Source organism: Bubalus bubalis, chromosome X (assembly GCF_019923935.1).
Source record: "Bubalus bubalis isolate 160015118507 breed Murrah chromosome X, NDDB_SH_1, whole genome shotgun sequence".
Classification (NCBI taxonomy): domain Eukaryota; kingdom Metazoa; phylum Chordata; class Mammalia; order Artiodactyla; family Bovidae; genus Bubalus; species Bubalus bubalis.
Genome location: NC_059181.1, coordinates 132479960 through 132506504, shown reverse-complemented (window position 1 = coordinate 132506504; position 26545 = coordinate 132479960). Strand labels below are relative to the sequence as shown.

General features: G+C 39.4%; 1 protein-coding gene across 9 annotated transcripts in view; it reads left to right on the top strand.

Moving 5' to 3' along the window:
• TENM1 (teneurin transmembrane protein 1) overlaps window positions 1–26545 on the top strand; it is a 918261-nt gene that overhangs the window by 475968 nt on the left and 415748 nt on the right. For all 9 annotated transcript variants that reach the window (XM_044937195.2, XM_044937198.2, XM_006065013.4 and 6 more), the window contains one exon: window positions 25107–25347. In XM_044937195.2, coding sequence (XP_044793130.2) covers window positions 25107–25347 — 241 coding nt within the window. The remainder of the gene's footprint in view (window positions 1–25106; window positions 25348–26545) is intronic.

The following is a 26545-nucleotide window of genomic DNA, read 5'->3' as shown; positions in this document are numbered from 1 at the left end:
ATGTTGGCACCAGGGGTTGAATTGTGTCTCACCCCACTCCCTAATTCCTATATTGATGCCTTAACCCCTAATGTATTTTGGTAGACCTTTGGGAGACAATTAGGTTTAGAGGGGGCCGTGAGGGCAGGGCCCTAATGATGGGATTTTGTGTGTCTCTGTGTTAGTCCCTCAGTGTGTCTGACTCTTTGTGACCCCATGCACTGTAACCCTCCAGGCTCCTCTGTCCATGGGGGTTTTCTAGGCAAGAATACTGGAATGGGTTGCCAGTTCCTCCTCCAGGGGATCTTCCCACTCAGGAATCGAACTTGGGTCTCCTGCATTCCAGGGGGATTCTTTCTGAGCCACCAGAGAAGCCCAATGATGGGATTAGTGCTCTTACTCAAGAGCCACCAGAGAGCTAGCACTCCTTTCTCTTTTCTTTCTTTATTTCTTGATTTCTTACCTCTGGATGAATGATACTTCTAGTCTCACCGAAATCTGATTTAGATGATATTTAACTAAAAATTTGGACTTTGGATTTTAGCTTTGATGCTGAAATGTGTTAAGACTTTGGGGCTGTTTGGAATGAAATATTTTGCATATGAGAACATGAATTTGGGGGGACCAGGAGCAGAATGCTATGGAATGAATTGCATCCCTTCAAAATTCATATGTGTAACCCTAACCTCCAATGTGATATAGTCCAAGATGGAGACTTTGGGAGATAATTAGTTTTAGATGAGATCATGAGGGTATGGGGCCCTCATGATGGGATCATTGCCCTTATAAGAAAAGATGTCAAAGAGGTTTCTCTCTCTCTCTCTTGCCATGTGAAGATACAGTGAGAAGATGGCCATCTATAAGTAAGGCCCTAAACTGACCATTCTGGCACCTTGACTGGGGCTTCTATCCTCCAGGACTGTGAGAAAATAAAGTTTTGTTGTTTAAGCCACCCAGTCTATGGCATTGTGTTATGTCAGTCTGATCTGATGAAGAGAGTTGGCTATTTATCATTTTATTTATGTAAATATTTTGCCCAGATTTTCCAATGGGATCACGTGTTTTCTCTTTCCATTGTATAAATTAAGGAATAGGTTGTACACATTTACACAATTCAGTGCATTAAAACTATTCTTGCCCATTGAAGCATAAATGACCAAGAACCCCACAGTTCTTATATTACCAGCAAGATCTATATGCTGACTGTGTCATTATCTATTACAATTTGTCTACCTTGTCCTGAATGCTTGGATTTGGCCACTGTGATATCACAAACTCACATTATCACACTGTCACTATATGACTAAGATAAAATAAAGATTCTGTTAATGAAGGAATGGCATGACTTTCTTATTGAGGTAAAAGAACATATAAATTCATAATCCTAAACATTTTTAAGTGTACAGTGGGACTGTGTACATTTTTAAGTGCACAGTGGGACTATATGTACATGGTTTTGCAAAGGGTCTCTTTTTCATCTTGCAAAATTGAAACTCTTTACCCATTGAATAGCTCCCCAGCTGCCCTCCACTCTTTGAAGTCACCATTCATTTTCTGATAGTTTGACTACTTTAGATATCACATATAAATAGAATCATATAGGCTTATTTCATGTATAATATCCTCAAGGTTCCTTCCTGTGGTAGCATACAACGTGATTTTCTTCTTAATGGAAGCTGAATAGTATTCTATCCTATGTATATACCACATTTTCCTTTTCAGTTCATCCACCAGTGAACATTGACATTGCTACCACATTTTGGCTATTGGGACTAATGCTTCAATAAACATGGGTGTGTAAGTACTATTCAAGATCCTGTTTTTAATTATTTTAGATATGCCTCACCCAGAAATTGGGTCGCCAGATCATATGGCAATTCTATTTGTAATTTTTTGAAGAACCTACATACATCAACATTTTACATTCCAAAATAAGTTCACACATTTCTAATTTCTCCATATATTCACCAACACTAATATTCTGTTTTGTGATAGTGGCCATCCTAACAAGCTCAATCAGTAAAGGATCTGCCTGCCATGCAGGAGAGCCAAGTTCAGTCCCTGGGTCAGGAGGGTCCCCTGGAGAAGGAAATGGCAACCCACTCCAGTATTCTTGCCTGGGAAATCCCATGAACAGAAGAGCCTGCTGGGCTACAGTCCATGGTGTTGCAAGAGTCAGGCATGACTTAGCAACTAAACCACCACCATCCTAATGAGTATGAGGCAATATCGCATTGTGGTTTTGATTTACATTTTCATGATGGTTAGTGAGGATGAACATCTTTTTGTATGATTCTTGGACATTTGCATATATCCTTTGGATAAATGTCTTTTCAACTCCTTTGCCTATTTTAAAATAAGATTTTTTGTTGTTGTTGTTGTTGAATCTTAGGAGTTCTTTACATATTCTATATATTAATGACTTGAAAATATTTTCTCCCATTTCCGAGATTGCCTTTTCTTTCTGTGGGTTGTTTCTTTGTTTCACAGAATGAACAATCATTTCATTTTTAGAATAAGTATGTTGTTCTGATACGTCTACTCAACGGACTCATGGATAAACAAACTTGTATGTTTAGGGCATTAAGGGCTTGGTTTTTGTTTTACTTTTGTTTTTTACTTTTTTTAAAATTGAAGTATGGTTGCTGTACAATATTACATAAGTTATAGGTCTATAATATAGGGATTCACAATTTGTAAAGGTCATACTTCATTTATGATTATAATAAAAAATTGGCTTTATTCCCCATATTGTACAATATATCCTTCTAGCTTATTTTATAACTGATAGTATGTACCTCTTAATCCCCTATCCCTATATTGGCCCTCCCCTCTTGCCTCTCTTAACTGATAACCACTAGTTTCTTCTTTGTATGTGTGAGTCTGTTTCTTTTTTGTTTTATTCACTAGCTTGTTGTATTTTTGAGGTTGCACAAATAAGTGATATCATACAGTATCTGTCTTTCTCTATGCGACTTACTGCACTTAGCATAATACTCGCCAAGTCCATCCATGTTGCTGCAAATAACAAAAATCTCCTTTTTAATGGCTGAGTAGTATTCCGTGTTGTGTGTGTGTGTGTGTGTGTGTGTGTGTGTGTGTACACTTTTTCTTTATCCATTCATCTGTTGATGAACACTTAGTTTGCTTCTATATTTTGGTAATTGTAAATAATGTTACTATGAACATTGGGGTGCATACATCATTTTGGATTAGTGTTCTTTCTTTTTTTCTATATATACCCAGGAGTGAAGTTGCTGGGTCAGTGGTAGTTCTATTTTTAGTTTTTTGAGAAACCTGCAAACTTTCCCACAGTGGTTGCGTGAATTTACATTCTTACTAACAGTGTATAACGGCTCCCTTTTCCTCTACGTCCTCACCACTGTTGGCTGTTTGTGTTATTTTTAATGATAGACATTATGGCAGGCGTGAGGTGATACCTCTTTGTGGTTTTGATTTGCATTTGCCTGATGATTAGCAAAGTTTAGCTTCTTTTCATATGCCTGTTGGACACCTGCATTTCCTTTTTGGAAAAATGTCTGTTCAGTTCTTCTGTCCATTTTAAAATCAGGTTGTTTGTTTTTTTGATGTTGAGTTGTATGAGATGCTTGTATATGTCGTATATTAACACCTTATTGATCATATCATGTGCTCATTTTTTCCCCATTCAGTAGATCATCTGAATCAGTAGGCTGTTTTATTGATGGCTTCCTTTGCTGTGCAAAAGCTTTTAAGTTTAATTAGGTCCCATTTGTTTATTTTTGCTTTTATTTCCTTTGCTTTAGAAGACAGATGTAAAACAATATTGCTGTGATTTATGTCAAAGAGTGTTCTGCCTAAGATTTCCTCTAGGAGTTACGGTTTCCGGTCTTACATTTAGGTCTGTAATCCATTTTGAGTTTATTTTTGTATATAGTATTAGAGAATGTTGTGTTTTGGTTTCTTGGTTTTGTTTTTAACATTTCCAGCTCTTTCAAATGAAAGTGCTACACAAATTACATTAGAATGGTTGTATTATAAACAATACAGTAACTTATGCGTAACAAGTTACTAAAATCCTTAAAATAGAAAATGATATTTAATTACTTTTTAAAAGCAAAAGGCAGCTCTAATATCCCTAACATTTTTAGACTTTAGATTTTGTCATAGCCATTAAGCATTACACTATAGATTTGTATAATACAGCCAAGCATTAGAGCTATTTTACTGAGTGACATGTAGTCATACTATTTCTAGAAGTGCTACTTGAACTACCCTAACTGAAGACACCCTCATGATTATCCATCGTTGTAGCTCTAAATCATACTTAGTAAAGGGAAAACTACTACCTGTGATTTGTAATTGAAGGAAATCTATTTTATTTTTAATAGCATGTATTTGAAAACTAATTTTGTACGCTCCACAAGTAGAAAGATGGTCATCATGAGTACCAGGTGTAAGAAGAATTGATTTTAGTGCCATAATATTTCATTAATAAATATGATTAGGTTTTACTGTATAGAAAGAAAAATACCATAAATAAATTGCTCAGTTGTCTTTTTAAAGCAAGCCCATTAAACAATCTCTTCTGATATTTTTCAGGATCCACATGGGATAAAATCATATAAGCTAAAGACTGCTGATAAGGATCACATAAATTATATAGATACTTCTGAAATGCGGCTTTTTGTTCCTAGCAAGTAAAAGGAAGCACGTAATGATTTGTGCACAAGCATACTGAACTGAGTTAACAAATAAAGTAACCTATTACATAGAATGAGTTGTTACATAGCCGATTCAGTCACAGCATTTTATCTTCATTGGTTGCAATGAATATGAATGGCAAGTGTGATAGAAGTACCATTGGTGTGACTTGCTTGGAATCCCAGAAGAGATGGCTGAGTGGCAGCTAATAGAGTTAGTTCAACACTATAGAATCAAGGCCTTGGACCAGGTTCTTTACTTCAATAGGCCTCATATTAGCCATCTCTAAAGTGGGAGCAATATATGATTTTAAAGCGATGTATTTTCTTCAAATAAGTTGAAATTTTTCATCTCCTCTGAAGACTTTCATGATCCCACATTCTTTTTTTTTTAATTTATTTATTTTAATTATAGGCTAATTACTTTACAATATTGTATTGTATTGGTTTTGCCATACATCAACATGAATCCACCATGGGTGTACACGTGTTCCCAATCCTAAATCCCCCTCCCACCTCCCTCCCCATTATCCCACATTCTTAACAACAATTTTTTTCAAATACTTGAATTTTACAACGTATTGAGTTCAATTGCTCAGTCGTGTATGAGCAATTGTCATACACGAGTCATACACGACTCATACACGAGTCATACACGACTCTTTGTGACCCCATGAATCACAGCATGCCAGGCCTCCCTGTCCATCACCAACTCCCAGAGTTTACTCAAACTCATGTCCATCGACTCGGTGATGCCATCCAGCCATCTCATCTTCTGTCGTCCCCTTCTCCTCCTGCCCCCAATCCCTCCCAGCATCAGAGTCTTTTCCAATGAGTCAGCTCTTCACATGAGGTGGACAAAGTATTGGAGTTTCAGCTTTAGCATCAGTGCTTTCAATGAACACCCAGGACTGATCTCCTTTAGGATGGACTGGTTGGATCTCCTTGCAGGCCAAGGGACTCTCAAGAGTCTTCTCCAACACCACAGTTGAAAAGAATCAATTTTTCGGCACTCACCTTTCTTCACAGTCCAACTCTCATATCCATACATGACTACTGGAAAAACCATAGCCTTGACTAGACGGACCTTTGTTGGTAAAGTAATGTCTCTGCTTTTGAATATGCTATCTACGTTGATCATAACTTTCCTTCCAAGGAGTAAGCATCTTTTAATTTCGTGGCTGCAATCACCATCTGCAGTGATTTTGGAGCTCCAAAAAATAAATTCTGCAACTGTTCCCACTGTTTCCCCATCTATTTGCCATGCAGTGATGGGACCAGATGCCATGATCTTAGTTTTCTGTATGTTGAGCTTTAGGCCAACTTTTTCACTCTCCTCTTTTACTTTCATCAAGAGGCTCTTTAGTTCCTCTTCACTTTCTGCCATAAGGGTGGTGTCATCTGCATATCTGAGATTATTGATATTTCTCCCAGCAATCTTGATTCCAGCTTGTGCTTCTTCCAGTCCAGCGTTTCTCACGATGTACTGTGCATGTAAGTTAAATAAGCAGGGTGACAATATACAGCCTTCACATACTCCTTTTCCTATTTGGAATCAGTCTGTTGTTCCATGTCCAGTTCTAACTGTTGCTTCCTGACCTGCATACAGATTTCTCAAGAGGCAGGTCAGGTGGTCTGGTATTCCCATCTCTTTCAGAATTGTCCACAGTTTATTGTGATCCACACAGTCAAAGGCTTTGACATAGTCAATAAAGCAGAAATAGATGTTTTTCTGGAACTCTTGCTTTTTCGATGATCCAGCGGATGTTGGCAATTTAATCTCTGGTTCCTCTGCCTTTTCTAAAACCAGCTTGAACATCAGGAAGTTCACGGTTCACGTATTGCTGAAGCCTGGCTTGGAGAATTTTGAGCATTACTTTACTAGTGTGTGAGATGAGTGCAATTGTGTGGTAGTTTGGGCATTCGTTGGCCTTGCCTTTCTTTGGGATTGGAATGAAAACTGACCTTTTCCTGTCCCGTGACCACTGCTGAGTTTTCCAACTTTGCTGGCATATTGAGTGCCACACTTTCACAGCATCATCTTTGAGGATTTGAAATAGCTCAGCTGGAATTCCATCACCTCCACTAGCTTTGTTCGTAGTGATGCTTCCTAAGGCCCACTTGACTTTGCATTCCAGGATGTCTGGCTCTAGGTGAGTGATCACACCATTGTGATTATCTGGGTCGTGAAGATCTTTTTTGTACAGTTCTGTGTATTCTTGCCACCTGTTCTTAATATCTTCCGCTTCTGTTAGATCCCTACCATTTCTGTCCTTTATCGAGCCCATCTTTGCATGAAATGTTCCCTTCGTATCTCTAATTTTCTTGAAGAGATCTCTAGTCTTTCCCATTCTGTTGTTTTCCTCTCTTTCTTTGCACAGATCACTGAGGAAGGCTTTCTTATCTCTCCTTGCTATTCTTTGGAAATCTGCATTCAGATGCTTATATCTTTCCTTTTCTCCTTTACTTATCACTTCTCTTCTTTTCACAGCTATTTGTAAGGCCTCCCCAGACAGCCATTTTGCTTTTTTGCATTTCTTTTCCATGGGGATGATCTTGATCCCTGTCGCCTGTACAATGTCACGCACCTCCATCCATAGTTCATCAGGCACTCTATCTATCAGATCTAGGCCCTTAAATCTATTTCTCACTTCCACTGTATAATCATAAGGGATTTGATTTAGGTCATACCTGAATGGTCTAGTGGTTTTCCCTACTTTCTTCAATTTAAGTCTGAATTTGGCAATAAGGAGTTCATGATCTGAGCCACAGTCAGCTCCTGGTCTTGTTTTTGCTGACTGTATAGAGCTTCTCCGTCTTTGGCTGCAAAGAATATAATCAATCTGATTTAAGTGTTGACCATCTGGAGTTATCCATGTGTAGAGTCTTCTCTTGTGTTGTTGGAAGAGGGTCTTTGCTATGATGAGTGTGTTCTCTTGGCAAAACTCCATTAGACTTTGCCCTGCTTCATTCTGTACTCCAAGGTCAAATTTGCCTGTTACTCCAGGTGTTTCTTAGGTGTGAATGATAAGATACAATAATTGAGTATCCAGAACCAAAAATAATAACCCTACGAAGCAGTACATGAAGCTAAGGGCGACTCCACAGTGAATCTGTATACATTAATGTGTTTTTGTGGCATCAATACAATTGATTAAAGTTCTCTAAGTCAGTTATTTACTTTGGATTATATAAATTCCCTCACTTGATAGAGTCTCCCCTCCCCCAAACCCACCCCCAAATTTTCCACATGTTTTCATGGCGTATCCACAACCATAGGGGCTTCCCTGGTGGCTCAGACTGTAAAGAACCTGCCTGCAGTGCAGGAGATCTGAGTTCCATCCCTGGGTTGGGAAGATCCCCTGGAGGAGAGCATGGCAACCCACTCAGTATTCTTGACTGGATAATCATGGACAGAGGAACCTGGCGGGCTACAGTCCATGGGGTGCCGCTGCTGCTGCTAAATCACTTCAGTCGTGTCTGACTCTGTGCAACCCCATAGACGGCAGCCCACCAGGCTCCCCCGTCCCTGGGATTCTCCAGGCAAGAACACTGGAGTGGGTTGCCATTTCCTTCTCCAATGCAAGAAAGTGAAAGTGAAGTCTCTCAGTCATGTCCGACTCTTCGCGACCCCATGTACTGCAGCGTACCATGCTCCTCCATCCATGGGATTTTCCAGGCAAGAGTACCAGACTGGGTTGCCATTGCCTTCTCCGAGTCCATAGGGTGACAAAGAATCAAACACTCCTGAGCAACTAAGCACTCGCACACACCACAGCCATAGTCTGTGACAACAAGACACTGATAAATGATTACAGTCAGAAGCCTGTAAAAGGTCTCAGTGTGCAAGTAATCATGCTTCTCCCCATCTTGAGAAAGGGGGTGAGTTTTTCTTTCCCTCTTAGTTCATAGGTACATATTTTAGGAACAATAGCACCTAATGTGAATACAGGTAGTCTTTCACTGAATTCTGTTAAAGAAAATAATTTTCCTAATCTAAATTCATAATGATAATATTTACAATTATTATTTTGGTAACTAACATTAACTGAGAACCAGTCACTGTGCTAAGTACTTGGTATACAATCCTGGTCTGACTTCCATGCTTTTTATATATACTAGGGACTATCATTAATATCATTAATATTGGGGCTTCTCCAGTGGCTCAATGGTAAAGAATCTGCCTGCGATGCAGGAGCCACGGGTTTGATCCCTGGGTTGGGAAGATCCCCTGGAAGAGGGCATAGCAACCCACTCCAGTATCTTGCCTGGAGAATCCCCATGGACAGATGGGCCTGGCAGGCTACAGTCCATGGGGTCACAAAGATTCAGACATGACCAAAGCGACTTAGCACATACAAATCATTAAGATGCAATGCTTTAATAAATATATATGTGTATATAAGGTAAGTCATCTACACCAAATTAGGTTACAAAATTGATCAAATAGCATTAACTTATAATGTGAATGTTGGTCTTAGTGCCCATACAACAAAGTTCCTGTGTATGTATTTACTCTGAAAGCTATTCCTATGGCGACCTCATATTTCTAAGAACCAGTCGCACTTTGTTGGTATTTTCATATATACTATTTTTAAATGTCTCTGAATATTCCTGACACTTTAACCAACTACCTACAGTTCCTTCCCTCATGAGGTTTTATGTACTTTGAGGGCCTTCGCTGAAAGGCAGTTTTCTTTGCAGCGTGGCCCAGTGAATAAAGCATCAGATAATATTTGTGAAGGATTTTGAGAGATGCAGATGAAAGGTGCTTCCTAAATACAAGGCACTAATGTGGTATTCATGAAAATGGTTTTCTTCACATCCTTTGCTCTAATGTTAAAGTCCCGAGGTAATATTGCAATAGGTACTTTAGAAAGCATGTATTTCCCAAATCATTTAGAAATAGAGTTTGTTATCTGAAGTAAAAAAGGACTGAGAGCATAATAAGAAAGCTAATCAATAGAGAGCGTTTGGTGTAGCTTGGAGGAAGAGGAAAGGATAGGAGTCAACTATTCTCATATTGACTCATGATTTCAATAATAGCTTCTCAGAACTATTGAGAAGAAAATAAGAAACCTGTGAAGATTCTAAAATGTTTTTTCATTATAATGGAGAAGTTTTAAATAATCAAAAAGTTTAGAATCAGATTTTTTTTGTTAGGTTACGTACTAGCTGGTGCTTGAATTCTATAGACTTTGTTGGATTCAATAATTGATCATTTGTTTAATAATATTATTTAGTGGTTACTATGTGCCAGGTACTCTGTTTTATACCTGTGACCTCATTTAATTTTCACAAAAACAGTAAGAGATTTTCACTAAGATCCCTATTTTACAGATAAAGAAATAGAGGCTTGAAACGGTTTGATTGTTCAACATCAAACTGTGAGGAAACAGCAGAACTATGATTTAAACTCAGGATGATCTGATCCTAATATTGTAACTTAACCACCATGTCATTGGAAATGTCAGGATGTACTTATAAATTTAAACAAGTTATGTGCAGATTCAGTTCTCTAAATAACTAGGCAAGTAATAGAGCAAGTACTCTATCCTTGTTTCTCCTTACTGAAAATAAACAAATGAAACCAAGACACACCCTCCCCTTTGTTTCCTGCTTCTGAATGAAAGGTATTCCATAGCTAATTAGGTTTAATTCTTTCTCTATCATTTATTTTGAACATTATAAGCAGTAATAACATATTAGTAAGATATAAGCCCTACTTTCAGTTCAGTTCAGTTCAGTCGCTCAGTCGTGTCCGACTCTTTGCGACCCCATGAACCGCAGCACGCCAGGCCTCCCTGTCCATCACCAACTCCCAGAGTTCACTCAGACTCACATCTATCGAGTCGGTGATGCCATCCAGCCATCTCATCATCTGTTGTCCCCTTCTCCTCCTGCCCCCAATCCCTCCCAGCATCAGAGTCTTTTCCAATCAGTCAACTCTTCGCATGAGGTGGCCAAAGTACTGGAGTTTCAGCCTTAGCATCATTTTTTCCAAAGAAATCCCAGGGCTGATCTCCTTCAGAATGGACTGGTTGGATCTCCTTGCAGTCCAAGGGACTCTCAAGAGTCTTCTCCAACACCACAGCTCGAAAGCATCAATTCTTTGGCGCTCAGCCTTCTTCACAGTCCAACTCTCACATCCATACATGACCACAGGAAAAACCATAGCCTTGACTAGACGAACCTTTGTTGGCAAAGTAATGTCTCTGCTTTTGAATATGCTATCTAGGTTGGTCATAACTTTTCTTCCAAGGAGTAAGCGTCTTTTAATTTCATGGCTGCAGTCACCATCTGCAGTGATTTTGGAGCCCAGAAAAATAAACTCTGACACAGTTTCCACTGTTTCCCCATCTATTTCCCATGAAGTGATGGGACCAGATGCCATGATCTTCGTTTTCTGAATGTTGAGCTTTAAGCCATCTTTTTCACTCTCCACTTTCACCTTCATCAAGAGGCTTTTGAGTTCCTCTTCACTTTCTGCCATAAGGGTGGTGTCATCTGCATATCTGAGGTTATTGATATTTCTCCTGGCAATCTTGATTCCAGCTTGTGCTTCTTCTAGCCCAGCGTTTCTCATGATGTACTGTGCATATAAGTTAAATAACCCGGGTGACAATATACAGCCTTGACGTACTCCTTTTCCTATTTGGAACCAGTCTGTTGTTCCATGTCCAGTTCTAACTGTTGCTTCCTGACCTGCATACAGGTTTCTCAAGAGGCAGGTCAGGTGGTGTGGTATTCCCATCTCTTTCAGAATTGTCCAAAGTTTACTGTGATCCACACAGTCAAAGGCTTTGGCATAGTCAATAAAGCAGAAATAGATGTTTTTCTGGAACTCTCTTGCTTTTTTGATGATCCAGCGGATGTTGGCAATTTGATCTCTGGTTCCTCTGCCTTTTCTAAAACCAGCTTGAACATCTGGAAGTTCACGGTTCACGTATTGCTGAAGCCTGGCTTGGAGAGTTTTGAGCATTACTTTACTAGCGTGTGAGAGGAGTGCAATTGTGCGGTAGTTTGAGCATTCTTTGGCCTTGCCTTTCTTTGGCATTGGAATGAAAACTGCCCTTTTCCAGTCCTGTGGCCACTGCTGAGTTTTCCAAGTTTGCTGGCCTATTGGGTGCAGCACTTTCACAGCATCATCTTTCAGAATTTGAAAGAGCTCAACTGGAATTCCATCACCTCCACTAGCTTTGTTCGTAGTGATGCTTCCTAAGGCCCACTTGACTTCACATTCCAGGATGTCTGGCTCTAGGTCAGTGATCACACCATTGTGATTATCTGGGTCATGAAGATCTTTTTTGTACAGTTCTTCTGTGTATTCTTGCCACCTCTTCTTAATATCTTCTGCTTCTGTTAGGTCCATACCATTTCTGTCCTTTATCGAGCCCATCTTTGCATGAAATGTTCCCTTCGTATCTCTAATTTTCTTGAAGAGATCTCTAGTCTTTCCCATTCTGTTGTTTTCCTCCATTTCTTTGTATTGATCGCTGAGGAAGGCTTTCTTATCTCTCCTTGCTATTCTTTGGAACTCTGCATTCAAATGGGTATATCTTTCCTTTTCTCCTTTGCTTTTCCCTTCTCTTCTTTTCACACCTATTTGTAAGGCCTCCCCAGACAGCCATTTTGCTTTTTTGCATTTCTTTTCCATGGGGATGGTCTTGATCCCTGTCGCCTGTACAATGTCACGCACCTCCATCCATAGTTCATCAGGCACTCTATCTATCAGATCTAGGCCCTTAAATCTATTTCTCACTTCCACTGTATAATCATAAGGGATTTGATTTAGCTCATACCTGAATGGTCTAGTGGGTTTCCCTACTTTCTTCAATTTAAGTCTGAATTTGGCAATAAGGAGTTCATGATCTGAGCCACAGTCAGTTCCCGGTCTTGTTTTTGCTGACTGTATAGAGCGTCTCCATCTTTGTCTGCAAAGAACATAATCAGTCTGATTTTGGTGTTGACCATCTGGTGATGTCCATGTGTAGAGTCTTCTCTTGTGTTGTTGGAAGAGGGTGTTTGCTATGACCAGTGCATTTTCTTGGCAAGACTCTATTAGTCTTTGCCCTGCTTCATTCCGTATTCCAAGGCCAAATTTGCCTATTACTCCAGGTGTTTCTTGACTTCCTACTTTTGCATTCCAGTCCCCTATAATGAAAAGGACATCTTTTTTGGGTGTTAGTTCTAAAAGGTCTTGTAGGTCTTCATAGAACCATTCAACTTCAGCTTCTTCAGCATTACTGGTTGGGGCATAGACTTGGATTAATGTGATATTGAATGGTTTGCCTTGAAATGAACAGAGATCATTCTGTCATTTTTGAGATTGCATCCAAGTACTGCATTACGGACTCTTTTGTTGACCATGATGGCTACTCCATTTCTTCTGAGGGATTCCTTCCCGCAGTAGTAGATATAATGGTCATCTGAGTTAAATTCACCCATTCCAGTCCATTTGAGTTCACTGATTCCTAGAGTGTCGACATTCACTCTTGCCATCTCCTGTTTGACCACTTCCAATTTGCCTTGATTCATGGACCTGACATTCCAGGTTCCTATACAATATTGCTCTTTATAGCATCAGACCTTGCTTCTATCACCAGTCACATCCACAGCTGGGTATTGTTTTTGCTTTGGCTCCATCCCTTCATTCTTTCTGGAGTTATTTCTCCACTGATCTCCAGTAGCATATTGGGTACCTACTAAGCTGGGGAGTTCCTCTTTCAGTATCCTATCATTTTGCCTTTTCATACTCTTCATGGGGTTCTCAGAGCCTACTTTTAAAAAAATAGATTTCAATAGTGGTTCACACTTGACCTTTTATTTCTGTACCCTGACTTACAACTTAATTTTTATGATTACTACTAGAAGTCCCCATGATATCCTGTGGCCAGATTTTTCCATGGAAACCCTCTAAGGGAAATAAATGGGAATCACCTAGGACTTGTATCGTGCAGAGAGACAAGGGGAGATTTCCCTAGTGCTGCCATGGCAAGAATTTGAAGATCAGGGAGCTGGCTGGACATTAACCCTGCATGAGATGACTTCCTGAGTAGCAGGATTATGCTTTACATAAGCTGTTTCCAAATGCTAATGAATCGGGGAGTACAAAAGACAACAGTCTTGTAATACTGCGTTCTTTCCTCCGTTAGACATCTCACTTTGGGCAGGCTACCAATCACCAAATCAAGACTTGCTTTCATGAAGTACAGGGAGGCAAATGGAGCCTTGTACACGTGCCTTGTGTTCAAATTTTATTTAGTATCTTTTGTAGTGCTTATTTGCCATTAGGGAGTAAACCAAAGGAAAAGCAAACTTGAATCAAATCCAGGTTGTCATCACACCCTGCCATAAACCCAGATCACACTTTGCAGTTTAGTCTAGTACAGACCCCCGTACCCCTCCATATTAATACACGGGAAGGAGGTTTTGTGCACCCATTCACTGATTTCAAACACTAACAAGAGGTTTCTTTGAGAACTGCTTCACATAAGCAATGTGTGTTTAATCCTCTGTCCCTCTCAGCATCTCATCTATCATACATGTATGTTTCCCCTGTGCACCATTTGAAGAAATTTATTTAAATGACCTTAACTAAGAATTAAGTTAATTAAGATACTTTCTTTATGGAAACACTGATTAATCACTACCTAGGAGATATTTTCTTAATTTCTCAGATTACCATTTATATTTCTTTGTTACTGCAGTTTCAAATATTCATAGTTTCCTCAACACATGTTCTCATTTTTCCTTCTGTTTCTGTACACTGACACTCTTCCTCTTGAGACAAGATAATTTTTTAGTTTTCCTAAGGCACCTATACATTAAATCTCAGTGGGTGAGAGTTGGAAGAAACCTGTCTGAATTCACTGGATGTTCATTCGACTCTAACATTATATTAGTAGAGTCCACTAATTTGCGTATTTTGATGGACATTTTGCTTGATCCATTAGTAGACACATCTGTATCAATATATCACTATATTTCCTAATTGAGCTGCCTTCTCATGACTTCATTAGCCATCTTGCAGTTAATGAAGTCTCAAGTGCATTCTATATGTAATTTGAGGATGCATGTGAAAAGACATCATTACAAAAGAATTTTTCAGATAACTTTCTTGTATTCTGGGTGATGTTCATCTAGAATGTTGCATTTTGTTTGGGGAACCATAAAGGCCTAGTTAAATTGGAGGGAGTCCAGAGAGATAAGCAGTAATGTAATTGAGGGAATGAATCAGAGTTTGAAGGGAAAAATAAAATGAGTTAAGTATGCATAACTTAGCATAAGCAAAGTTTATAAGGCAGGCTTAGTAATAGGTCTTAATGTCGGCACCTCTCCAAGAAATAACTCTATTTAACATCTCAGTAAAATAACATGCTGAAAAACAAGAAAATGAAAATTTGTAATAATGAGTGAGCTAATCAATGAACATTTCAGAACACTTCAGGCAGGAACTTTCAGAGACAGGCTGTGCCCACACAATGCCAAAACAGCTGGTAGGAATGTGAAGAATTCAATCAAATAAGGTATTCGTCATCATCAAACAGTCTCCCACCAGAGTGACTATAATTGGTTTTTAAAAAATACACTTAATTGAATTTAAAATTTTGATTTTGTTCAAATTAATTAAATTTTCAAACAAACAAAATTATAAAGTTGTATTGAATAAAATTTTGAGCTAAGTGTGTGGGAGCTATAAAGATGATTCAGACCCAGCTCTTGATATATGACAAGTAGATGCATTACTTGAATACAAGAGAGAAGTAAAAGTTACTCTCTCCTTCCTCGCAGAACTCTCTCTTCCTAGCTCATACCTCTTGGGAGAGTCCCTCAGTAACCCAAAAGATATCAGGCAGAAAGGTTGATGGAAGACACTGGTATTCTGCCATCCTCCATCAAGATCACAATTCTTTTTTTTGGCTGCAGCATATCTGAATAATGTACATGTGTCAGACACTCCTGTAAGAATGTGAAGATTTTCCCCAATTTACCCCCCTTATTTTCTTTTTTGGGGGTGTGAATAACCAAATTTTCTTCATGTCCATGGTATGCATAGAATCATTCAGTAAGCATGAGAATATGGAAATTTTTTCTGGGATCAGCTGCTGCTTCTAAGTTGCATCAGTCGTGTCTGACTCTGTGGACCCCAGAGATGACAGCCCACCAGGCTCCCCTGTCCTGGGATTCTCCAGGCAAGAACACTGGAGTGGGTTGCCATCTCCTTCTCCAATGCATGAACGTGAAAAGTGAAAGTGAAGTCGCTCAGTCGTGTCCAACTCTTCGCGACCCCAGTGGACTGCAGCCTACTAGGCTCCTCCGTCCATGGGATTTCCCAGGCAAGAGTACTTGAGTTGTACCCAATTCCTAGCACTAGCTATAGCCCCACCCCTTTACTCCGATCCAGGAAAGCACATCCAAGGGTAACTCAGAGTGGCACTGTTAGAGGTATCACCTTTTCATCTACCATTTTTAAAATAAACTGTCTGTGAACTTTAGTCCTCTATTGTAGTAACAAGTGATAGCAAAACATTGGTTTGTTTGGATCCTCTAGCTGAGAACTGCTGAGTTAGAGCAAAGATGAAAACGAGGGAGAACCATCTGGGTCATGTGAATACTGCCGTAACAGTGCTGTCTCTTCCCACTGTCCCTGGTGGACACTACATATGTTTTCAATCTCCAGGTATAGATGTTGGAACCGCTTTTCACCACTTCACTTGGTACCCATGGGTTTCTCTTATTCCTGGGAGAGTACCTACAGGGTATGGAGGAGGTTTCTCACCAAATAGCCAGACAATGATGGTTATATAATGGTTAATGTAATATTGTTGTTCAGTTGCTGAGTCATGTCCGACTCTTTGCGACCCCATGGACTGCAGCACACCAGGCTTCCCTGTTATTAATTTTTAATAACAAGTACTTTTTCTTCATTCTTTTTGTTGAAAAGTTTGGGATGGAGGTGCTAAAACCTTCCCCAGTCTTCCTTAGTTCTCCATGTTTTCTTTTTATCCTCTAGGAATTTTTCTTTTTGTTTTTTACTACTCAATATAGTTTGCCCTCATTATTTAACATATGGTGGTTTGAAAAATATTTTTCTTAGAGCTTTTAGACACAGTCATAATGTTTTCTTGATTTGTGCTTCAAACATTCAGAATTCCATTTTCATAAATAACATTAGAAAGATTTTTATCTGTTGCCTTTTGAACAAATATAGGGTGACCATTTCTAATAGTCTAATAAAAAAGTGAAGCTCTGAAAATGAAAACTTTCTAAAATTCCAGAATATCTGTTATTAGCCAATTTATTAAAGGATTCACTGTCAATTAATTCATAACCCTCCATTACCTACTTGCAAATAAATAATGAACTTGGGGACTGAAAATAATTGAAATACCTACATAGGACTTTAGTTGAGTATAAAGTAAATGTGAACTTTTAAGGATCATTACTTTTTATATTTTCTTTTTGATATACTTCACTGCCTAATAATGGAAGCCACGGCATCACTGTCAGCATAAGATAAAACAGGGCAATTATCTATTTCATGTTTCATGGTACATAATGGATAACAGAGTTTCCTTCAAGACCATAGTGAAAAAGGCTTTGGCCAACCACTAAGTTTAATTTGAATTGTTAATACCATATATTAATATTTAGAATCTGACATTTAAAATTCCCAATTTTGTCACAAAGTAGAGCTCTTTACCATTCTGCATAGAAAAATAAATAGGCAATAAATGTATTGTCTTCATTTTTCTTTCATTCTTTTTAACATCATCAAGCTACTCTGAAAATATAAGTGAAGATGTATCCTCCTTGTATTCTCACAACCAAGAAAATTAGTTTATACATTTACATGAATAATTTAACCAAAAGAGCATTAGCCACAGTCCTCTCTTTCTTTCTATTATTTTCTTGGTTGTAAAGTCCTAGTTTGTCTTAATCTTTGTCAGAGAGTTGATTGAGTTAACAAACCAGGTACTGTTGGTAGGAATATTGACTGTTATGCCTGAGATTGGCTAATTGCACTATGTAAAGCCAATACAGTGCATGGCACAGTTGGATTCCCCCAATAATAGAGACAGAGAAATGGATTGGAAGAGGGCTGCCTTGTGTGTATTTGACTCTTTGTTTCGCTTGTACAACTGATTGGAGAGCAGGAAAGGAAGTTAATGAGACCTAGATTTTCTGGAGGTAGACCAGCACAGCCTTTAAAGATAAGCATCAGTTTATGGAGAGACTGAAGTGTAAATATGAGTTTCAGCACAAACATGTCAAAGGATTGTAGGTGCTCCAGTGTTCACCTTTATTTCTAGTGGTTGTAACAAAGATCAGTCTAACTGACAAAAATTAATGGAGCATATCTCTTACTTGCTGGCTTACTGAGAGGACCGTTTAAAGTCCTCAAAGGGATGGACTTTACAATCTCATACATAACATTGCAGAGCTCAGGAGCCATGCAGAGGGAAGTAATCCAGCACCAGGTTGAAACCATGTCAACTTGATGATATTATAATTTATTATGGTTAGCCTTCCCCAGGCCTCTGTGACTCTTCTCCCACAGTCATCTGCTGTCATTGTGAATTCTCCTCTCTGTTTCTCTCTCCTTCTGCCTCTTTCTGTTGTTCTCTATGTCTCACTCATTCACATGCCCATGTGTATGCTCAGTTGCTCAGTCGTGTCCAACTCTTTGTGACCCATGGAATATAGCCTGCCAGGTCCTCTGCCCATGGGATTCCCTGGGCAAGAATACTGGAGTGGGTTGCCATGCCCTCCTCCAGGGGATCTTCCTGACCCAAGGATTGAACTCGCATCTCTCATGTCTTCTGCATTGGCGGGCAAGTTCTTTACCCCCAGCACCACCTGGGAAGCCCTCACATGCCCATACATACACACACACACACACACACACACATCTATTAAACATTAGCTATGTAATAGACTTTATTTCTGTTCTCAATCTAATGGTTTATTTAACTAATGAATCTGCTTTTATTAAAGATTGTTAGTATATCAATATTAAAGCAGTATTATTTGAGCCAGAAGAATGATAAGGTATACCTGTTTATTCCATTTTCTTCAGAAAACCAATTTTATTACCTCCATATTCTTTGAGCCTATAATAATAATTATAAGGTTAAGAACAGAAATGTATACAGCCAGATACACTTAAGACTAATTTGATGATCACTGAACACTATCAAGTTAATGGATATTAGCCATAACATGCAAATGTATAACTACCTCCTCACTGGTTGTGAAGGCTACTTGTGACAAGTAGTATAAAGTAGTAATATCCATTTAGAATTAGTGTGCTAAGTCGCTTCAGTCATGTCCAACTCTGCAACCCTATGGACTGTAGCCTGCAAGGCTCCTCTGTCCATGGGATTCTCCAGGCAAGAGTACTGGAGTGGATTGCCATGCCCTTCTTCAGGGGATCTTCCAAACCCAGGGACTGAACCTGTGTCTCTTACATCTCCTGCATTGGCAGGCAAAATTAGTAGGAATAGTTAATATTACTAATAAACCTCTCTTCTTTTTATTAAATCTGTTTCTTTTTATTCCCTCTCCTTCCTAGGACAGAGAACAGCTCAGAAAACCAATCCCAGAAACCAAAGCCTTATAATTGGCCTCAAGAGACTTGACATAAGTAGTTATGGCAATAACCCTTGGTGCCCTGATGTTCTTTGCTCATGTAGATTACTAAGGCCGTCAGAAGCATTAATTAATTTTGCCTCATAAGAGTTCAGAGAGGTGCTTAAATAATAATACAGACTCAATCCTTTATCTAGAATCTTTGGGGTAAACTTATTTTACAATTTAGAATTTTTAAGATTTTATAAAGGCAATAGCATAAAGATATACTGTCTATTGTGCAACCCCTGAATTGGGATGTGGGCCAGCACCCCTTAATAAAACACATCAGTATTTCCACAGCTAAAAGTAGGGGAATTCACTAAATGAAATGCAGAGAGACTGTAAATATCATCATATCAGTTCTGGTTAGGTTTTCCCACCAAATGAGTTAGGAAAAAACCTCACATTTTCAGACATTTTTTGGATGCAGAATTGGAGCCAAAGCATCATGATGCTGTCCCCACTTTAGCCAAAGGGGTAATGAAACAGACTAAAATGAGGAAGTACATACATGTTCTCTGACCTCCTGTGACCTTTCCCTTGAGTTATAGGAATATATGTGCCCCCCTTTGCAACATATACTGTATAGTAACTTTGGGACAAAACATATTTGAGGCTGTATTGTCATAGTGCCATTCCAGAAAACTGATCAATTAATTAAATACATAGACTTTGCAAAACAAGGCTTGTGTCTATTTTGGTCAAATTGTTCAAGGAAAAAAAATCTATTTGACTTTACCATATTAATGACAATATTTTTAACACCTACTGAAAGCTATTTTATCTGTACAGTCAGTTCTGCTACAGTGCTTGTTTTGAAAACATTGATTTGTCCCCATGTTACTAGTACATTTGAGAACAATTTGAACGTAAGAGAAATTTCACATTTGCACATGTGCGATTCCATCTGTTAAAAATACTAGGTGCATGCAGGAGACCACATACAGCAGATAGAGCCATGGACGAATATACAAAACATGCACATGCTTACATCTGAAACATCTACCGGCTACCTTAGTTCACCGTGTGTGTTAGAAGCCTTACCCACCCACATCTAATGTTAGAACTCCCTGTCTGATTCAGATAGCCCTCCTTCCACCACTTCACAATAACTCATAAGCTGCGGTCCTTCTGACACCCACTTTCACAAGCACCCTTCAGATACTGTGCCCAAACACCATTTTTCCCATAAGACCCTTACCCGTGCATGATTCTGTCATAGTGCAGTGAATTTTCAAAATGCAGTCATCACCGTATAACTGAATGGACTGTATGTGTTAATGAAATGAAAGGGATAAAACACCCTGATGGATATCTTGAGCAGTCCTTGCACAGTGTTTCTGGGAAGATATATTCTAATTTCTGGTGCAAAGTTTCTCTAACACATGATCCAGAAGGTTTATTTGCAGAAAACGAGGGGGGAAAAAGTCTATGCATGACAACTTTCTTCTCCCACTTACCTTTTGGTGACAGACAGCGTTGCTTCTGAAGGCTTATACTTCTGTTAATAGCTCTGCCGTGCCTAAAATGCCTTGGATACAGAGTTTGGAGGAATCCCACCCCTACCCCTACCCGCCCCTGAGAGATTTTCTTTCCAAGTTATTTTAGGACCTTAAACCTGAAACTGGCTCCTATCCAAGAATATTATGTGAATTAGACCTTTCTATCTGAAAACTTAATTTACTCTCAGAAAGCTTTGTATGTCTGGATACCCACATTTGCATAATCGCTACTCCCCCCTCTCCCTTGCATCTCTCTTTCAGGCACAGAAACATATGGTTGCCAGATACATTTGGAAGTGAGTGACTCTTAACCCCTTGGAATTGGTGTTCTAGAGCTCATGACACTGAACCCTAATGTATTTTTTATTAGTGTTTAATGTTGAGAAATCCCATTTCGTGGAGCCCAAGGATTAAATTACTTCATTTGGGAGGGAATGAGTGTATTCCCCACATCTTTTTCCTGAAGTGAAAAAAAGAATGAGGCTGAGATGATTTGTATTTCTTAAAGGCTTAAGGTCCGGATATATTCTACTCAGTCCAATATCGTGAAAGACTTTAAAGATGGTATGAACAACTAGGGAAACCTCAGCATATTCAAAATGTAGGAACAACAGTACGTAATAAAATAGATATAAATAAGAACATATGTATATATAGTCAAAATATATGTTTTCAATACATATAAGCATATATAATAAAAACAACTATACAAAGCAGTCCTACCTGAGGCAGAAATGACAGAATATGTTATAATAATAGCAGGATTCTACTTTTCAGTGAAGTAGAATTTTTTTTTATCATTTTTTCATGATTAAAAACGAGTCAGAAAGATTTGGGGGAAATCCAGCATGCAGTAAATCCAGACGATAATGAGCGATCCTTTCTTTCAAGCAATTGTACTGAATAGAAACTTTCTTTCTTTGACCAACTGTATTGACAGAAACACCTACTACTCATTAGGCTAGCAGATCTCACACATGTTGCTTGGAAGTTGTTCAGAACACATGACCCAAAATTGATTCCTTTTCTTCTTCTAACTGCGGACTCCCACCTTTGGCTTCTCTTCGTTGCATCATTAAGTTCATGTATTCAGATGACAGATCTGTCCAGTGTGCCCCTGCTGCCCTTTGCATATCCTGGAGGACATGATTTTAAGCTCCCTCTTCCAGGTATCATTGTCCTTCCCCATGGTTTTGGGAGAGATTTCACTGAGACTTCCAAGGAGGAAGCCTACTGCTCTGTGAACTAAGTAGATATCCAGTGGCTACATCAGAATGAAAGAGCCAAGGGCACATTTAGGGTGGTTCTGTAGGTCTCACAGACCATTGAAACACTCTTCTATCAATCAAAGTTTTCAGGGATCTTACTCTGTACTCACTGTGCTCAATGTTACCGTGGCATTCAAGAAAGGTAGAAGGTGATTTGCTCTAAGAAACGTGTGGCCTAACTGGGGACATAGGACAAAAACATGGAGTATTAAGAGACTGCTATAACATTGCAAACTCAGAGGCCAAATTTATGATAAAAATATTAAGTGCTGAAGTTACAGAAGAGACTCATTTATTTTATAGAATAGTATAATGGAAAGAGTTCTAGGCTAGGAATCAACAGACCCAGGCAGGCAAATTCATACAAGTTGAATGACTGAACAAATCACTTCACCTCTGAGACTTGGGTTCCTTGGCTGTAAAATGGAGAGGGAATGAGGGAGGGCTGAACTAGATGATTCCTATGGTCAATTCCAGCTCATCTGTTTTTTTTGGGGGGGAGGGAGGGTGCCCATGGTGCATGGTTTGCAAAATCTTAGTTCCTCAACCAGGGATTGAATCCAGGTATTTAACAGTGAAAGGGCTGAGTCCTAATGAGTGGAATGCAAAGGAATTCTCCAATCTTAAAGTTTTATACTCCTGTTACATTCAATAAAGTCACTGACATACTATGTCCAAGCACATGTTACATGAATTAAATGTAATTACTAGGTAAAAGGATTATTGTCTGCATTTGACAAATGAGGGGGTAAAGTTCCCAAGTGGTAGAAGAACTCAAACCCCTGAATTCAGTGCCCTTTCCACTATACTGTGCTGCACTTCATTACACCACTCTGCCTTCCTGTGTACACAAAGGGGATATCTACCACAGGAACAGTGCATGCTAAGTCATTTCAGTAGTGTCCAACTCTTAGCGACCCTACAGACTGTGGCCTGCCAGGCTCCTCTGTCCATGGGATTCTGCAGGCAAGAATGCTGGAGTGGGTTCCATGCCCTCCTCCACGGGATCTTACCAACCCAGAGATGGAATTTGCATCTCTTATGTATCCTGCATTCTTGACCACTAGTGCCACCTGGGAAGCCCAGAAGAAGGGAGCTGACCTAGACGCAAATAACTGCAGGGCAGGTGGTATGTCATAAGTGAAGAATTCAGAAAATGTGGAGGAATTGTTGTCTCTACATCTTAAGAAAGTGAAGAAAACTTGTATTACAGAGAGCTGCAGGAGAGTGAATGGAGCTTTGGCCAGAGTGAGGTGATGTGGGTTCTAATCTTAGCCATGCCACTAACTTGCCAAGGGTCCCTAGACAAACAATTCTCTGGGCATCAGTTTTCTCATCTACAAAATTAGAGAATCTCCAGGTGTTTTGGATCCCAGCATTCAATCCTTCATTCAGCCCCAAGGATGGAAAGCAGGCTTCTTGTTAAGGTCATGAGTATGAATCCAGAGGTTTAAAAAAATTAATGGGATGTTAAGTACTTTTGATGATTTTTTTTTTAGTGGATATGGGATTTGGACTGGGTCTAGAGTAAAGGGAGTGATTTAGAAAATTCATGAAGCATTTTAGTTCCTTTTAAATATACAAGGGTAGCTGACTTTCTACAAGAATGCTTCATGTAAAATGAATGATCACCACTCCCTATCCAATATACAATTGGATACAATTCCCTATACACAATTCCCTATATACAATTCCATTTTTCATATAGCAAGTTTATTTAAAGGGAGAACCACCTGTAGTAGAAAACACTGCCGAAAATCTGTCATGCTCTTGAGGCGCTAGTATCATTTTAAAGTATGAAAATGAAAAAAAAAATAAATAAAGTATGAAAATGATGCCAGTGTCTTCACAGTTCAAGTCTGAGGTGGAAGGATTGAAGAAAGTGATTTTTCCCCCCTCTGATCAACCACTGCAAAGTGAGTCTCAGCACAAACCAGCTGAGTCCTTTGCTAGACATGGAAAGCCTCTGGCATTTTTCTGCTTTTCAAGTCTCAGTCATTTGGGAGGTGGGACAAAGCCATGCTGTCTACAAAGTTTATCGGCAACATGCTGGTGTTACAAGAAATTGCTTGACATCTATTATGTTTTTCCCGTGAAAGAGATGTGGCTATCAACTACAATAGTGATTTCTTTTCAAAGGGTTTAATTGGGGTATTTCGCATGGGCCAAATTCTAACTTACTGTATATGTCTGCCTGCCAGGAAAATGGCAGAAAAATACCAAACAATAATAATAAAGAAGGTCTGAGGACCGCTGTCCCAGGATGCCTCCTCTGCAAACAGGCATAAAAAAATAGTTTCCTTGCTGTCTCAGCTGCTGCTAATATCGCTGAGCTTCTAGAAAGGTGTGGCAAAGAGGGGAGAGGTATGGACTGTGTTTTGCACAGCCGTAGAAATGTCTAACACCCTGAACAAACTCCTTCTAGCCTCCCTTTTATAAGAAGCACTGAGTTGGGGAGAAGGGGAACTGGCCAAGATATTACTCCCCCGCAGTTGAGTTACACACTTCTGAGCTGTTTTTCTGAAGTTTGGTTTTGCTCCCATGCAGGCAGGCTAGCATCCTTTCCTGAGGAAAGCCAGAAGGTGGCCTTATACTTTTAAGTGTCGACTGATTTTCCTTGCAACAAATTTGTGCCTTTCACTGGTATTTTCCAAAGTGAGACTTTTGCAAGTGATGGAAATCGGCTCACTTCTGTTCTGTAACTCAGTGTCTCGTTGATAATTTATTTGTTCAGTAGCAGAAACTCTGACAAATTGTGTGAGGCGGCCTCGTTTACTTTAGAGCTGCTATAGCCCTGATGAATTTACATGTAAATGCGACTGTGAATGTCTTACATTTCAGAAGCTCACTGCACGTGTTTTTGTACGTTAAGTGACATTTTTACAGAGAAACTGAACTTCCAACTCTCCCGCCCACCCCCACCCCATCCCACGGGTTATGTTATTGGGAAATCCTCAGAAGTCTGACGTGCTGTGTTTTCCTGACTGCCTAGTGAGAGAGTCAGTCTCTATTTTGTGTTTTTCTTCTCTCCTCTTTAGACATGCAGAGCAGCCCACACAACCAGTTCACCTTCAGACCCCTCCCGCCGCCGCCACCGCCTCCGCACGCCTGCACCTGTGCCAGGAAGCCACCCCCAGCGGCTGACTCTCTTCAGAGGAGATCAATGACTACCCGCAGCCAGCCCAGCCCAGCCGCTCCAGCTCCCCCAACCAGTACCCAGGATTCGGTTCATCTGCATAACAGCTGGGTCTTGAATAGCAACATACCATTGGAGACCAGGTACTTGAGCTATGATTGATCCCACTAAACTTAAACATTGGCACAGGATGATTCCACTGAGGGCAAAAACACATCGTAGACAGCTGCAGAGATGCACAAATACATAGATATGCACCCAGACGCCTGGGCAAAAAGGCAGACCCCCTCCACAAGCCTGGAGACACACGCAGGCACACCCATCTAGATCCAGGCACACCCATCTAGATCCAGGCACACCCATAGACACAGACCAAACAAAGCAGATGCCCCTGTGAAGAGGAAACCATAGATGCATAAACACCCCATAGGCAGACACCCACAAAAGCATATGAAACCAAGCAATTACCTAAATTGTCATTGTATCCTCAAGAGTTGTCCCTTGTTTTAAGATCCTGCAATATTACAGGGAAATCCAAGCAAAATTGGAGGAAAAGCAATAGTTTATATTTTATTTAAAATCTTTTTGACTAAGTTGCCTTCAAACATTTTGAAAATGGATTTGTTCCATTAGAAGTCCATATGTGTAATTTTCAAAACTTGATTCTGCCATTAGGGTGGAGTTTGATCTTTTGATCAAAAATTTGCCTCTATGTTTCTGTTGCTTGATATATTTAAGTTTCCAAATTCCTCCTCAAATCTTTGTCAGGTGATTAAAGTTCTACTCCTCCATAGTTCTAGATGCCTTGATCATAATAGATTTCAGCACTCGATGTGATTAACTGAGAAATTATTCATTATTTCTAGGTACTCTATCTTAAGCCAAAAATTACAACTTTCTATTGTTGTAGAAAAATATTGCCTAATAAGGCATAGTATTCTGTTGTCTGTTAAACTCAAGGACTTCCCTTTGTCTTATATGTCTTCTTTAGGTCTACCACCAAAGCTTTTTCTAAACACACTTGCATGTAAACACTGGGTATAAGGTGTTACTTGACAAGCAATGTCTGGTGTCACCTCTGATCAACTTCTATCCCAATAATCTGAGACTTGGAATGGAAAGGGGAGGACTAATAAACTCACATTTTAAAATTATTGTTTCTCCTTAGCAGCATATTAACTTAAATGCCAGCCAGAGCATCAGAAATATGCCACCAACAACAACCTGAAAACACTATGGCCCACATCCAGGAAACTCTATATCATCCATCACTAACTAGATTAAATAGCTTCAAAAAGTGATATTACTGATCTCTTCCAAGAGATGATATAGCAATAAGCA